Below are 17,766 nucleotides of genomic sequence, written 5' to 3'. Positions count from 1 at the left end.
CATATAAATGATTGTATATATTATTGTAATTAGATAGTGATATAAATTAGCATGATCATATAGATTTGTTGTAGAATCAAAGGAATAAATATTGTGATAGAATAGCGGATTTGGAGCGATAGTAAAGCATATTTAGAGGGATTGAATAGCAGATTTGTAGATATAGAATAGTTGATCTTTATGGAGTGGAATGACAGATCTTTAGGGATGTGTAATCTTTATTCTCTCTATATAATTGAAATACTCTCACTTTGAGAGGCATTTAGCAAAAAAAAATGACACTTTCTTTTTCGATTAGGTACTAATATTAGAAGGCCAAGAGCTAGAACTAATTTGATGCACAAATTTCATATTTCTGACAAGTTTATGAGAGAAAATTAAAGGAAAATATACAGATCTTTATTGTTTGACCAATTTTCTTAAATTTTGTGTCAAGCGGAACACGGGAGTATATTGCTATTGGATGTTATTTCCACAATAAGAAGTTTCTTATATTAGAAGATACTCTTTTACTTTTATATGCATAATTTGATAAGATCGCTCTTATTTTAAGACATCAAAACACTTAACTTCCCTATGTCGTTAATGGAGCTAGAATTCAGGATTACTCATAGTAATGCATCAAATTAAGTGTCTACTAATCATGTTGAACAACTACTAGTTATTCAGCTATATTACAGGAACAATTAAGCAAATGTATCCTAAAATTTATCTCCTATCTTGCATCCAATTGTGTGATGCTTAATTCATTGACAGAAGTTTCACCATGCTTGCTAGATGAAGTGTCTGCTTCAGTGGCTGTGGATTGGCTTCTTCCATTGAAAAATCCGGGCTCTTTCGGCAAGGGTAGTGCAGCATCACTACCCAACATGAGCACAACTGACGCCATACTCGGCCTATCTTCTGGACACTGCTGCACACATAATAGACCTACATGGGCTGATCTTTCAACTTCATACTTATTGCATGACTGCCTTAGTTGTTCATCTATTACTTCCATGACCCTGCTTTCTTTGAAGAGGATATAGACCTGAATATTTGATATTATTCAGTTAGATGTTATAAGTTTTATATTACTTAACATATAAGATAGACAAGAAGTGCACCTACATGTCCTAGAAGATTATGGTTATGGTCTGGATGGAAGAACCCTCTATTTCTCTTCCTGCTTAAAATCTCCAATACTAGAACTCCAAAGCTAAATACATCTGATTTCACTGAAAATTTTCCTTCTTCTGCATACTCCGGAGACATGTAGCCACTGTAGGATAAGTCAGATAAACAAAATAAGTAGATTTTTAATATACTGCAAATAGTTCATTGGTTTAAAGATTATTACTATGTCCCAACAACTCTTTTTGTCATGGCTCCAGTCTCATTTCCTCCGAAACTTCTTGCCATGCCAAAATCAGATATCTTCGGGTTCATATCAGTGTCTAGCAAAACATTGCTAGGCTTAAGATCTCTGTGTATTATCCTCAATCTAGAGTCTTGGTGTAGATAGAGAAGTCCGCGAGCAATTCCATTAATAATATGGAAGCACTTAGGCCAATCAAGCAGTGACCTCCTATCTGTATCTGCAAAAATCCAGAGCTTATAATAGGATCATTTCAAATATCTGATGATTTAACTATTTCGAGATATGATTAATGAAAATCCAAGTGCGTTAAGAGTTGAGAAAAGTGATAACCAATCCAAGCTATTGTTAGGCATGTACTCATAAACCAACATTTTTTCTCCTGCTTGTAAACAACAACCAAGAAGCTTCACAAGATTCCGATGTTGGAGTTTAGCTATGAAGATGACCTCATTCTTGAACTCATCCGTTCCCTGTGCTGAATATCTTGAAAGTCTCTTTACAGCAATTTCTTGTCCATCTTTCAGTACACCCTAGGTTTTCAAAGATAATTTAGTTGAATGAGATTCTCCAGAATATTTGACTGACAAATAATAAACTAGAGCTTGACATTGTTGTTTAGTTAAAATAGGAAAATGACAGATAACTTTTCTGAGCAGACTTGTATTTTCTTTTTAAAGGCACAGATAATTCTCGATGGCTGAACACAGGTTCTCCCATAAGTTGAGAGACTTTAACTAAGCTTTCATCTTGATGATCCCAGTGTGATAGTTCTCTCCGGTAAAAGTTGGAGGACTTATCGTTGGTTGATTTTCAGGTGCCATGAATTTTTCCAGCAATCAAATTCAAGAAAATATAGCAAGTAGATGATCGAAACAACAAATTTTTATTCAAATCCCTTAGGAAATAGGCTCAGATGCCATATTAAGAAGAAAAGGAAGATGAAATGAAGATAGGAAAGGTTGAAGTTTTTCTTTGAGTTCTATATTTCACTCTAGCTGTTTCATTACATAAGGTCTATATATAAATAAAATGTGAGAATTACAAGCATACAATAAGTAAAATATTCCACACCAGACTATGCACACACCACTCATTTTTAAATCAAAATACTTATCTACTACAAAATATCTACAATTTAAGAGTTTCTAGAGAAATCTTACTTTACTAACAGCTAAATCATCTGGCTCCTGATAATCTGCTTTTGGTTCAAACTGTTTACACTAACAATGAGCCAACTTTCTATGAAGAGGCAGCGTTGCTCCTTGCTTGACAAGCAGCAATGAAAGTTGTCTCCCTGTCAGTGGAAAGGAGGTTGTAGGCTGTAAATGGGTATATAAAATGAAACATGAGGCAGATGGGTGTATTGAGAGGTTTAATGACAGGCTGGTTGTCAAAGGTTATACTCAACAAGAAGGATTAATTACACAAAATTTCTCACTAGTTGTTCAGATGACTACTATCAGAGCCTTATTTCTCAATTTGATGAAAATAATGGATTTCTCCATGGGTATTTATTTACATGTAGAAGTCTACATGGAAGCTAAACAAGTCACTCTATGGTCTCATACAAGCAAGTAGGCCGTGGTATGGCAAACTGGCTAATGTATTATGTTCCGGAGGGCAGAGGGTACACTCACTCTCTGTAAGATTACTCCTTGTTTTACATTAAACACTTTTCCGCAATGTATATTTCAGTGTATGTAGATGATGTTATCATCACAGGAACTGACTCAGGAGAAATTGCGTAGCTTAAGGATTACCGACATGGCAGGTTACACTATATTTTGGGTTTGGAAGTTCTATACTGAATGGATGGAGTCATTATCTCACAAAGGAAGTTCGGTGGTGACTCGAAGGTGTATGATTGTCTTAGTTTTGGCAGCTTCACTTCTTTTGATCTCTACCGTAAAACGAAAAGATAAGGAATGTCCAGCAATATCATATCTTTCCTTTTGTAGAAAGTTAATAGGGAAGTTAAATTTCTTGACAAACACTAAGCTTGAAATTGCCTATAATTTCCAATTTCAAAGACAGTTCATGCAAAATCCAAGGGAACCCCACCCACAAGCAGCTTTCATTTGCTCAGGTATCTCAAGACATATGCTACACTTGGCATTTTCTCTCAAATGATCCTGACTGCACCATAATTGGTTACTGTGATTCAGATAGGGCCACATGTCCCGACTCTAGGAGATCAATCAGTGGTTACCTTTTATTTCTAGGAAACAGACCTATAATATAGAAATCTTTGAAGCAAGAAACAATTTCCATATCATCAGCAGAATCTGAACACTAATCCCTCAAAAAACTGGTTGGAGAGATTACTTGGTTGTGCAGGTTGTTCAGAGAGTTAGATGGATCTTTTCCTCATCCTGCTTCAATCTTCTGTGACAGTCAGTATGCCATACATATAGCAAGAAATCTGTATCCCCTGAATCGACAGAATACATTAAGGTTGACTGTCACTTGGCAAACATTCTGCTGTACTCACCAAGTGGCTTGAGAACCTCACCTCCAACTTAAGGGGGATATTAGAATATATATTTGTAATTACAATTACAGATAGAGGTATTGAGATATATATATTTGTAATTATAATTTTCTAAGCAGTAGTTAGTTTGTTAAATATTAGGTAGTTAGATGCCTACCTTAGATGTTGCTTAGCTATCAATTTGAAGTCAGTTAATATAGGTTGGATATTTTTTTCATGCTATGTATATATGCTTTGGATATTCGGAAAATGGAATCAGTTGAGTATTCCACCAAAATATCTGTATCTCTTCTTGAAAGTCGCCATTACATTGCTCAGTTTCCATGGCTTCTGATCTTATTAGTTTGTTTGGATGATACAGAAAAAGTTTCTGTTAACATTGTTACCTTGTAAACAGGTCCAAAACCACCCTCTCCAAGCTTGTTGCTCAGCGAAAAGTTATTGGTAGCATGAGATATAGTTTCAAAATCAAACAACGGTAAATCTAGCTCTTCATCTTTGCTTTCGTTAGTGGAGAACATTTCAGAGCTTTTTGTTCCTCTTCCTGTTAAAATAAGGACTTAATAAGATGTGAAGAGAAAAATTCTGATATTTACCAAATGTGACTCCAGAAAAAAGGTACCACTAATTCAAAAGGAGCAAAAACCTCTAGTTTACCTTTGCTAAAATGTTGCTGATTCTGATCCTTCTTCTTGCGCCATACGTACAAGATTAAGCATAGAGCTAAGAGCAGACCTAATGCTGCCACGGGCAAGCTGATACTCAATATCTTTACTTTTTCTGTACTGGAGTTACCTGAGGATCAAATTAAATAAACTCATCAAGTTTCATAAGAAGGAAACCTGTTTTGTTTCGTTTTGTTTAATGTAGAAAAACCTCAACTTGCTCATTCCATGACATTTAATTTGGTCTAGAATAATGCTCAAAATCTAATGTAGCATTCTTAACTACCTTACATGAAAAGGTGAAGAAACAGATTTGTACCTAACTCGGAAGCGTCCAACTTTACATAGATATCTTGCCCACTAGCACCAAACTCTCTGATGTCCATCAGCTCATTAAACCAAAGCAAGCAGCCTTCATTTGTCCCTGTTATGTCTGGATTTGCATAAGCCATACATGAGCAGTTTCTCAAGCACAATTCCTCGCATGCATTTAGAGTCACTCCTCGACGGTACCAAGCAAAACGAGTGTCTGGAATCTTGATGCCTGGATATTTCAAGAATTTTACTTCCTTTTGGCAATTCAATGATGTCTTTCTAGCACAACCTTTTGACCAATTTCCCCTTTCCCATTCTCTTGGATCTTTCGGTTCAAATTTATCCGGACATCTGCAGATTGGAGAGTTGCCACTGTTGCACAAACCATATGCCTGACACTGGCCATAAATGTCACAGTTATCAGCTGGTACACTAACATACTCATCCCAATTCTGAGTTTGATTATTCCATATTGAGAGTTGTAGAACCCCACTTACTTGCATCACTACTCTTGCAAGGATAGACCTGTCCGTTAACTGATACATAAAGGAAACTTTCTCTGGATCAGATACATATGTATAATTATAATCAGGACTTGGTAGCTGAGATGGCGAATTAGAAAAGCCTCGACCATTCCACGGTCCAGACCTATAGCGTTCAATGGAACCGTTCATGACAAATGGTTGTGGGAAACCACGAAGATCAATTACCCAACTAAACTCACCCTCGGAGGGGTCATTTCTGCTCTTCCACGACCTGAGGAAACCACGAAAACCAGTCTTCAGATCAATCCCAAGATTCATTCCAGGTAGAGAGGTGTCAGTCGGATAGTCAAAACTCTGCCACAGATAATTCTCAGTTGAATCATTTCTAACAACAAGATTGCCTGAATCAAGAAGTTGTGCTATTGGATTTTCCATATGTCTAGTGGAATTGGATGACCAAATGACTCTGCCAGAACCATTCACAAGAGTAAGAATCCCTTGTCTGGTTAAATTTAGCGCGCTTGATGTATCATTGAGTGGAGTTTCTCTATTAGCAACCCATACCACTGTCTGTACAGTAACTTTATTGAATAATATTCCTAAGTACCTTTTCCCTGATGTCCCAGGTGAGAAAAATTCCAACTTAAACTTGGCACCAGATGAAATAATGGTACTTCCATCTGTTAGAGGTTGATTTAGAGGTATGGTATCGAGAGCAGTGGACAGAATCCATATGGATGAGAAGAAGAAAAGTATGTTTATGGCTTTCATTGTTATCTTAACAGATGGAGTTTGTTTTTTCTTACAGATGATGGTCATGGAGATGTTTAGAAGCATGATTAATCAATTTGTTGTGTGGACTTTGACCACAAATGATAGGTTCATCAATCTTATTAACATAGTCCGCGTGGAAATTTATCATGTTCACATCTCTTTTTATCTTAATAACTTATATATAACTATGAAATAAATCAACTATTGATACTCTTTAAAACACTTCTCTACTTGATGAAGTAATTTAAAAATACTGTTCTACTTGATTAAATATTTTGAAAACATCCTCTTGTGCTACATGTCATCCATCCAAGTATATATGTGGAACTTTCTATTGATTTGGCATGCACATAAATAAATATACATATATATATAGATATTATCTATTGATTTTCTAAGTAAACACAAATGGTAAATTATATCTCTTAATTTTTTAAATTAGACAAATATTGTTACACAATCATTTTTAGTATAGCGGACAACTATTGTTGGACGGAGGGAATATGTTTTTTAATAAGAGAATAAAATATGAAAGTGGGTGGCTATTAGGAAAATGAGGGCCAGATCATCTGGCGGCTCTATGTGTTGACTAAAGACTCTTTTAAGTCTTTGTTGATACTGCATGTTCTTCCACAAGACAATTTTTGGTTGCTCTGCTGCAAATAACACTATCTGAAAAAATGGCAGAAGTCCTGCTAAGTGCTTCAGTAGAGGTTTTACTTCAAAAGTTGCTTTTGCTTGCAACAAGTGGTACTAGCCATTTGTGGGGTTCCAAGAAAGAACTGAAAAAGCTGAGGAGATGTTTAGCTATGGCTAGAGCAGTGCTACATGATGCTGAGAGGCAACAAAGAAAGGACCAAGCAGTAAAGCTTTGGCTGAAGAAACTTGAAGACTTAGCTTATGATGCTGACAATTTGTTGGATGAGCTCAATTACACAACACTAAAGAAAAGTGAGTGGAAGGTATGTTTTGTTTTATCACTACCAAATCCACTTTCTTGTAAAATGAGGGCCAAAATCAAGGAGATCATTGTGAACCTGAAAATGATTAATGAGGAAGCCAATGACTTTGCTATCCCAAGGGGAGTTGGGGATGGAATTGATCATATCAACCATAAGGAGACTGACTGTTTCAATGGTGATTCCAATATTGTTGGAAGAGGATGATGTTTCAACAATAGTTGAATCCCTAATTTGTCAGACCAACCAAGTAGTTTCAGTTTTCCCTATAGTAGGGCATGGGTGGGCTAGGTAAAACTACATTGGCTCGGTTGATATACAACGATGAACAAATAGTTAGATATTTTGATGAGAGAATATGGGTCTGTGTATCTGAGATTTTTTATGTGAACAAAATTATTAGACTGGTTTTAGAATCATTAACACAGAGAAGTATTGATGTGCAAAGTAGGAATGCTTTACTTCAAATCCTTCACAAGGAACTAGGTGGTAGAAAATAGTTGCTCGTTCTCGATGATGTTTGGAATGAAAAGCTTGAGGAGTGGGATGATTTTAAAAGGTCCTTAGTTGGCATTAATGCAACAAAGGGAAATGCCAATATTGTGATTACTCGAAGTGAACGAGTGGCATCCACAGTAGCAACACATCATCTTCATTTCTTGGAGAAATTATCAGAAGATGACTGTTGGTCTGTGTTCAAGGAAAGAGCATTTCCAGAAGGTGATGTGCCCATGGAATTGGTAACAATTGGTAAGCAAATTGTGTTGGGAATTAAACACACAACACACACAAATAATCTAGAGAAAAGAGAAACGGAACACAAACGGGACACACAAGAATTTAACGTGGTTCGGTTTCCCTACTCCACGACTGTAACAGGAGGATTTTATTTCACTTGTGCTACTCTAGAATTACAAATACAAGGATCATATTTATAGGAAAGCCAAATGGTTAACCTAGGGTTTCAGTAATGGGTCGGGCCGGCTCACAAGCCTCCACAAAGCCCAACAATCTCCCACTTGGAGGCTTGAAGAATTTCAACTGTCATCCACTTAGAACACTTGTATGTCTAGTAATCTTTTTCAACTCTCTCCTGCTACAGCGGCCTTCTCATCAGTCAACTGAAAGGCCCGTTGAAGCTCCCCGAAGCTTCAACACATCAGTCACGGCTGAAACTGCCCTTGACTCGTCCTCGGTCCCTACCGGCTCCCACTTGAGACACGAACTGCCGGATCCTAGAACTCCCTGAGAACAAACACTCTCCATACTCAGCAAGAAATTTTCTGGAGACGTATCAACAGCTGGAATACTGGTTCTCTTGACCCACTGTCTTCTAGGAGCCTTGGCTGAAGCACGGCCGGTGCTCCCACTGCCACAAACGCCTCTGACTGGTCTTCCTGAACCTTTCCTTGCTCGTTCATCCTGAATCTGACCTGTGGCTCTGGGTTTCTTTCTTGCAAAGACAACCTTCTTCTGCCCACGAGATTCTGTGAACCGGACTTTGTTTTTCTTCTGAACTGGGACGGTCACTCCCTCAGACGGTAATCCGACAATATACAACGATCCTCTTTTTGTTCCACGAGCCATGACAAGATTGCCCCTCACGACCTTCCACTGCCCATTTCCGAACTTCACATGATGTCCCTGTTCATCCAACTGCCTAACAGAAATCAAACTTTTCGTCAAGCTTGGAACAACTCTGACATCCTTCAAGGTCCAGAAACCGACTGGCGTCTTCAGCACCATGTCACCCATGCCCGTAACATCAAGAGCTCTATCGTCTGCAAGCCTTACCTTTCCAAAGTCTCCAATAACCAGATTCTGCAATGCTTCACTGCTGTGGGTAGCGTGAAAAGAAGCACCAGAATCCATGACCCAGGAATCCACATTGCTCTCCGCGCAACAGATAAACAAATCCTCGTTGACGCTGTCTTCTGCAATGTTGACTTGTTTGTCTTTCTGGCATTGATTCCTGAAATGCCCCACCTCCTTGCAGTTCCAACATGTTACACCTGAGCCATCCCGAGCCTTTGACTGACTCCTTCTTCGGTTCCTGCTCCCACTACCTCTGTTATTTCCTCTGCCTCTGACGACGTTTAGCATATCACCTGATGATTCTCCAGAACTCCTTCTTCTGACATCCTCGCCAAGAACGAGATCACGAATCTTCTCAAAGGTGAATCCATTAGGTCCCACTGAACTGGCAACTGCTGTAACCGTTCCGGACCAACTGTCAGGCAATGATGATAACAGTAGTAAAGCTTGAACTTCATCATCGAACTTAATGCCAACTGACAAAAGTCTGGCTAAGATCGAATTCAATGAGTTGATGTGCTCGGTAACTGAACTGCCTTCCTTCATCTTTGTGTTCACCAACTCTCTAATCAGAAAAATTTTGTTTGCTGCAGATGGCTTCTCGTACATGTTAGACAAGGCTTCCAAGATGCCTTTCGCTGTCTTCTCCTTAAGAATGTTGAACGCAACATTCTTGGTCAACGAGAGTCGGATAACTGACATAGCTTTCCGATCCAAAACTGCCCACTCTGCATCAGACAATTTTCCTTGCTTGTCACCCAACACTACGTCCAAATCTTTCTGAACCAGCAAATCTTCAATCTGCATCTTCCACCAACTGAAATCTGTACCATCGAACTTCTCAATTCGGAACTTCCCATCTTCTGCCATCTCAAAGGACTTCGGCAATTCCCTTAACGGCGTCTACAGACAGCGGGCGGCGATTTGGACGATGCTCACGATCTGGACGCTCGCGGCTGGATCTGAGGCTCCTCGACGCGGCGGCCACTGGAACGGCGCGACGGACAGCACACGGACGACGGCTGTTCGCACCCTGCGCGGTTCTCCTAGCCGGCTGCTGCTTGAGGTTACCCACACGGTAACGGCGGCTACTCCTCCCTGCACACAGTTCTTCACACAAGAACCCTAGGTGACAATTTCTCACAGTTTGTGTTACAATGTTGTTGAAACCTCGCTCTGATACCAATTGTTGGGAATTAAACACACAACACACACAAATAATCTAGAGAAAAGAGAAACGGAACACAAACGGGACACACAAGAATTTAACGTGGTTCGGTTTCCCTACTCCACGACTGTAACAGGAGGATTTTATTTCACTTGTGCTACTCTAGAATTACAAATACAAGGATCATATTTATAGGAAAGCCAAATGGTTAACCTAGGGTTTCAGTAATGGGTCGGGCCGGCTCACAAGCCTCCACAAAGCCCAACAATGTGCACAAGTGTAGTGGTTTGCCTTTAGCAGCTAACTTGCTTGAAGGAATGTTGCATCTCACGAAAGAAACCAGTGAGCGGTCATCAGTTTTGAGAAATGGCCTCTGGAACTTAAAAGGGGATGAAAATGCAGTCTTGCAAGTGCTGAAGCTGAGTTTTGATCATTTGCCATCAAAATCTGTCAAGAAGTGTTTCGCCTATTGTTCAATTTTCAGTCTGGATCATTACATTGAAAAGGATCAACTGGTACAATTATGGATGGCTGAAGGATTTCTCCAACTGAGTCAAGGAGATCATTTGAAAATGGAAAGCTAGGGAAATGAGTTTTTCAACATTTTGTTGCAAAATTCCCTATTGCAGGATGTGAAAAGAGATGACTATGGTAACATTACCCATTGTAAGATGCACAGCCTTGTTCATGCTCTTGCTCAATCAATTTCGAGATATGAAGGATTTAATGTAGGGTGCAGTACAGAAGATGGATATCCACATGTTCGGTATCTTTCAATGAAGTCCTTAAGGGAATCAATGCCTTCAGTTGTCAAGGAAAAAGCAAGATCGTTACGCACCTTGTTTTTAGCAGAGAATGTTTCTGGGAGCATGTTATCAAACTTTAAGTATTTGCGTGTATTAAGTTTCCATGGTGTTGACGTTGCTGAGGTACCGTCATCAATCAACAAGCTAATACATTTACGATATCTTGATCTATCAGGCACCAAAATTCGAGCTTTAGCAAATTCACTTTGCATGCTTTTTAATCTACAGAATTTCAACACTCCCCCTTAATGCATTTGCTTGATAACTCCAATGCGTTTTCGAAGATAGCAAAATTTTTCTCTAGGAAGTGCTTTGGTGAAGATGTCAGCAAATTGTTCTCTTGTCTGACAATAATACAACTGAATTACGTCTTTCTCTTGTGCTTCTCGGATAAAATGATACTTGATGAAAATATGCTTTGATCTTTCATGGCTGACTGGATTCTTGGCAATTTCAATTGCTGATTTGTTATCACAATACAGAACAGTCCCTTTTTTTTTGCTTTTCACCAATGTCTTCAAATATTCTCCTAAGCCAAATAGCTTGAGAAGTAGCCTTGGATACTGAAACATATTCTGTTTCGGCAGTGGATTGAGCAACAACACTTTGTTTTTTTGATAACCAAGAACAAATACTTGATCCAAATAAGAAAGCATAACCAGAAGTACTATTCATGTCATCTATACTTCCAGCCCAATCACTATCAGAATAACCAATTAAGTTCAAATCTCCACCAAATTTGTACACTATCCCATAATCCATTGATCCTTGCAAGTAGCGTAGAACACGCTTTGCAGCTCCAAAATGCACTTGGCTTGGTTCTTGTATGAATCTAGATAATAAACTAGCATCAAACATAATATCTGGCCTTGTTGAAGTAAGATATAGCAGACTTCCAATCAAACTCCTATAAAGTGAGCTATTAACTTTCTTTTCTCCATCATCTTTTCTAAACTTCTCATTTGCTGCTAACGGTATGGCCACAGACCTGCAATCTATCATTTTGAATTTTTGAAGAATACTTTAAGTATACTTCTTTGGAGAAATGAAAATTCCTTCTTTCACTTGAGAAACTTCGATGCCCAAGAAATAATTTAGCAACCCAAGATCACTCATTTTCTAAGCTTGCATCATATCTTGTTTGAAATTGTGCATAATCTTGACATCATTTCCTGTAAAGATCAAATCATCCACATAGAGACAAACAATGATAATGCTGTCATGTTCTTTCTTCATATACAAAGTGGCTTCACTTTTACTTCTCTGAAAATTATTTTTCAGAAAGTATGTAGCAATTTCATTGTACCAGGCTCTTGGAGCTTGCTTCAGCCAGAGTTTCTTTTAACCTGTACACCTTTTCTTCACCCCCTTGAACAAAAAATCCTTGAGGTTGCTCAACATAAATCTCTTCATCAAGTTTTCCATTCAGAAATGCTGATTTGAAACATCTTCCATTTATTTTGTGCAGCAACAACAATTACAATTCTAATTGTCTCAAGACGAGCAACCGGAGAGAAAGTTTCATAAAAATCACTACCTGGTTTTTGCGTGAAGCCTTTAGCAACCAACCTTGCTTTGTGCTTTTGAATATCTCCTTCCTGATTGAGTTTGATTTTGTAAATCCATTTTAGACTTACAACTTCTCTTTCTCTACGAATAGCCACAAGCTCTCAAGAAATATTTTTTTCAATCATTCGAATTTCTTCTTCCATGGCTTTCTTCCAAGCATCATGCTTTATTACTTCTTCATAATTTTCTGGCTCAACACCGGCAAAATTACATCTTTGATAAATGTCACTCAACATTTTTGTTCCTCTTGGAGGCGGTTCTTCATTATCGGGATCTGGGATTTCTCCCCCTTGAGAGACATCTTCATCTTTCTCATCCTCTTCTTGATTTGAAGATATGATAGCAGTATTCTCTATCTTTTTATCCTCCCAATTCCATGTTGTTTTTTCATCAAAAATGACATCTCTACTAACAACAAGTTTGTTAGTTTTGACATCGAGAAGTCTATATCCTTTTGTCACATCACTATAACCAAGAAAGACACATTTTTGACTTTTTTCATCTAATTTTGTTCTTTTCTCAGCAGGTACATGAGCATAACAAATACATCCAAAATTTTAAAATGACTTACAGAAGGTTTAATTCCACTCCATGCTTCAAGTGGTGTCTTGTCCTTTAGTGCCTTTGTTGGACACTTGTTAAGGATGTGAACTGTTGTATGCATTGCTTCTGCCCAAAAATATTTTGGCAACCCTTTCTCATTCATCATAGTTCTAGCCATTTCAACAATTGTTATGTTTCTTCTTTCAGATACACCATTTTGTTGAGGAGTATACCCTGCTGTAAGTTGCTTCTGAATGCCTTCATTTTTGCAATATTCTTCAAATTCTCGACTTGTGTTCTCACCTCCTCGATCACTGCGAATGGTTTTTATGTTGCAACATTTTTGCTTCTCAACAAGGGCTTTAAATTTCTTGAATGTAGCAAATGCTTCTGACTTTTCATTCAAGAAATAAACCCAAGTCATTCTTGAGAAATCATCAATAAAGATTAGAAAATACCTTTGACTTTCAAGAGATGGAGTCTTCATTGGTCCACAAATGTCGGTATGAATTAGTTCCAAAAGTACACTGCTCTCCAAGACACCCCTTTTGGAAAAAGACTTCCTGTATTGCTTTCCCATTATACAACTTTCACATGTATCCACCTCAGTATGTATCTCAGGAAGGCCTAGCACCATGTCCTTTTGCTTGAGAAGCTTTAAACCATGAAAATTCAAGTGACAAAATTTTTTGTGCCAAAGCCATGAATCATCTACAATTTCATTTTTTAATGCATTGTAATGAAATTGCTAAGGGAAGTTTCTTTTCATCATCTTTACTTCAACAATGACTTGATTTGGCTCAATTTTATCATAAATCATGCAATAATTATCTCTAAACACAAGAGAATAACCATTTTCCATGAGTTGACCAACACTAAGCAAATTTTCTTCTAAGTCAGGAACATAAAGAACATCATGAATTTGCTTACCGCTTTCTTTCATGTTGATCGAAATAGTACATTTACCTGTCGCATCAACTAAGGTTCCATTCCCCATCTTCACTTTAGTAGTGATGCTATTATTAATTGAAAGAAAAGTCTTTTTATCTCCAGTCATGTGATTACTACAACCACTATCAACATACCATTCATTGCTTTTTGTTGAAGCATCAGATTTAGAAGAAAATAAAAGGTTTCTTCCCTTTCTTCCTCCTGTTTTTCACAAAAATTTGATCACTCCCGTTTATTGTGCCAACAATCCTTTTCAACGTGGCCAAACATTTTACAAAAGTTACATTGGGGCTTGCCTTTGTGCCAACATTTTTCTGCATTGTGATTAGTCATTTTGCAAACTTTACAAAAAAGACTAGAGTTTTTCTCACCTTTTTCTTCAACCTTCTTGGAAGAATCATCATGATCTTGTGATTCTTCTTTTTGATGATTTTTTGAGAAATTTTGAGAATTCTCATTTGTTTTAGACTGGAAAGTCGTCTCTTTGGGTTGATCTTCACAAAAAAATCTTCGCTTCTCGTATGCACGAAATGATCCAACTAGCTCTTTGATGGAAAGCTTAGAAAGATCTTTCGTCTACTCAGTGATAACAACGATGTACTCAAACTTTTTTGTGACACTAATTAAAATCTTTTCCACAACTTGTTGGTCAGAAATTGTATCACTATGATTTCTCATTCCATTAACTATATTCATGACTCTTGTGCAATATTCATCAATTTTTTCAGATTATATCATCTTTAAATTTTGAAATTCTCTTCTAAGAAAGATTTATAGCGTGTACCTTTTCGTCACCATACACCTCAGTTTCCAGAAAATCCCAAGCTTCCTTTGCAGTCTCACAAGTAGCAATTTTTGCAAAATATGCTCTTGAGACTCCCATTTGGATTTTGCTCAAGGCTTTTGCATCTTGACGATACTTAGCCTCAAGATTTTTCATCTCTGCTGTTGTAAGATCACCATCGTTGTCTGGCTCTTCAAAGCCATTTGCAACAATAGTCCACAAACCTTCAACTTTCAAATGTGTTCTCATTCTTATCTTCCAGTATTCAAAATCAGTTTCATCAAAAAATGGAGTAAGAACAATTGAAGAATCAACACCTTCATTTGTTTTGGATGTCATATTTTTTTCTTCACCTAACCTCAGATTAAGAACGAAAACCTGCTCTTGATACCAATTTGTAGAAAATATGGAAGGAAAATAATATCTTTAGAGAATGCTCAAGTTTATTAAAGGCTACTTAAGGTCACTTGAGATAATTACAATCATCACTACATCACTATTTATACTACTCAAAATAGAAAACAAAAAGTCTTGCACAAATAACTAGATACATGTATCACTATTTACTAGATACATGTACTACGAAATTCTAAAAAAACTTCTTAAAAAACTAAGAGATAATTTCAAAAGACTAAACATTGATGCGTTCATTCCAACATCCCTAAGGAGCTTCATTCTCTTTCTTGCTTAAACTACTTAAGCATTGGTCTATTTTCAGATAATCTCACTTCATTCCCGATTCTTGATTACGAAGACGCTCCTAACAGTGAGATACATGAGGAAAAATTTTAACTTTTCTCTCTTAGAAGTTTAACACTTTTTGGGCGACCTCATTGGGACTCTCTGCCTGCATGGCTTCAAAATCTTTCTTCTTTAGCAGAACTACATCTTTATGATTTTGGATTTGAAGCTGTGCCTGAATGGATAAAAGACATGTCTTCCCTAGAACGATTGGACCTATACTGGTGTGCAAAGGTGAGTTTTTTTCCTCCGTTGAAGCCACAAAATGCCTTGTCAAACTAAGAGAAGTGGAGATTTACAATTGCCCTTTATTGAGTGAAAGATGCTCTTCTTTGGGTGGATCTAATTCTGAATGGTCCAAGATTTCTTATATAAACCAAATCAAAGTTGATGGCAAGCAAATCACATCCGAGGCTTCTTATGAAGTGTTACCATCTCCAACTCCCACAAAAAAAGAAAAAAAGCGGAGGAAGAAATAAGGTGAAGAGCAACAACTAGATGCAGATTTCCTTCCGTTTTTTCCTCCTTTTGATGGATGATATTTGGTAATCTCGTATCTTTGACTACTTCAATTAATTCGTACCTCATGTTCATTTGAATCCCCAACTATGTATATTCTAATTCATGTTCTTTGCATATCTTGTGTTATTTAACTATATATCATGAAGAATAACTGATTTTACATTTGGAAAGGTCGTTTGTCTATTTACTAGTCAATGTTCCATTATAGTTTATCATAAACCTGCATTATTTTCTCAGGTAAACATTGAATATCATATTTGACATAAACTCAATAATGACGCGGATTATGCACTTCCGAAAGGAAAATGAAATAGCTTGAAACTACTTTCAATAAATGAAACACTAATTTATCTAGCATTGTTTTCTTCTTCTTGATTTGAACGAAAACACAATTGCTAAATAGCTTCTGTTTCCAGTTACATACGTAACAGAATCAGAAGTGGTCAGTCCAAACACAGACACCACAAGTAATAAAGTGATAAGTAGAATATTATTACCACAAGGACTTGTAATAGCTATTAACTAAATCAAACTATTATGACTTATGCAACTGACTCCAAGAAGTGATTATAAGTAATTCAACTACTACAACAACACTACAAAGTAAGCAAGTAAAAGAAACGACGAGAGATTCTTAACGAGATACAAAATCCTAGAGTAAAAAAAAAACTATGTGATTAAGTATATTTCTATCCTAAACGTGAATTTACTCCCCAAGGCCCAGGTTCAAGAACTTGCGCTATTTCAGCATTTTGTAGTGTTCTACGTTAAGATGGGTGGCCGATGAACTGCATGAGGTGGGTAAGACATGTAGCTTAACAATTGTGTAACAGTAGCTAGCTTTCTTTCTGCAATATGAAATTATATGTTTATTGGACTGTGATTCAATTACTTACTAATATGTCTATAATGACCTGTATAAAAGAGCTAAGTGAAGAATAACGAAACAAGGAATAGAACCTGTCAATATGCATGGAGATGTTCAGAATATGAAGCTTGATAATCAATTTGCTGAGTGAAGTTTGAGAATTTTTGACCAAACTAAATCATTATATAAAACAATTTACAAAAATAATATATTTTTCTAAAACTTTACAAAACTAGTATAAACGTATTTCACAGTAACGTTTAAAGGTATATTTTGTTTTTTAAAAACTAACAACGTTAGGTTGATATATGTTACTATAAGTAACGTTTTACTCTTAAAACGTTATTTTGAGCAACATTGTGAGTAACGTTTTAGGAGTAAAACGTTACTATGAGTAACATATATTAATCTAACGTCGTCAGCTTTTAAAAAATAAAATATACCGTAAAACGTTACTGTGAAATACATTTATACTAGTTTTGTAAAATTTTAGAAAAACGTATTATTTTGGTAAATTACTTTATATAATGATTTAGTTTGATCAAAACCTCGGAGTTTGACAACAAATCATAGGTTCATTATTCTTATTAACATATTCACATCTCTTTATCTTAATAGTAAAGAGTAAGACAATATAAGAGAATAAGTCCATACTTTTATTAATTCATGTAGTGCGGTATATAAAGGGCTACGCCCAGCTGATACAAAGTCCTAATATATACAATGTCTGTATATTATAACAATAAGAGATGAAATACGATAATGAAGTGATTGAGATGAGATGGGCTCTAATTCTAGAAATTGGAAAAACAAGTAAAAACAAGAATGAGCTAAAACATAGAAACTAGGAAGAATATTCAGTCGTTATTATGCCTCCTCAAGTTGGTGCTGGTATCAATCACACACAACTTGGGAAAAACCGATCAAAGAAAGCACGTGGCAATGGCTCA

At 36.9% G+C, this 17,766-nt stretch overlaps 1 protein-coding gene and 1 pseudogene across 1 annotated transcript; one reads left to right on the top strand and one right to left on the bottom strand.

Moving 5' to 3' along the window:
* Positions 1–579: 579 nt before the first annotated feature.
* LOC107011577 (G-type lectin S-receptor-like serine/threonine-protein kinase At4g27290) lies at positions 580–6,196 on the bottom strand. The gene is made up of 7 exons (XM_015211130.2): positions 4,836–6,196; positions 4,509–4,646; positions 4,238–4,395; positions 1,689–1,890; positions 1,340–1,586; positions 1,111–1,261; positions 580–1,030 (listed from the first exon to the last, which is right to left on the bottom strand). Exons 1-7 carry the CDS (start codon positions 6,151–6,153, stop codon positions 716–718), a joined length of 2,529 nt encoding a protein of 842 aa, XP_015066616.1. The 5' UTR covers positions 6,154–6,196; the 3' UTR covers positions 580–715.
* A 574-nt stretch (positions 6,197–6,770) lies between these two features.
* LOC107011578 lies at positions 6,771–16,118 on the top strand (annotated as a pseudogene).
* The last annotated feature ends 1,648 nt before the right edge of the window (positions 16,119–17,766 follow it).

The sequence above is a fragment of the Solanum pennellii genome, chromosome 2 (genome assembly GCF_001406875.1).
Source record: "Solanum pennellii chromosome 2, SPENNV200".
NCBI lineage: Eukaryota > Viridiplantae > Streptophyta > Magnoliopsida > Solanales > Solanaceae > Solanum > Solanum pennellii.
Note: the sequence above shows the minus strand (reverse complement) of the source record. Positions and strands in the feature narration are given on the sequence as shown.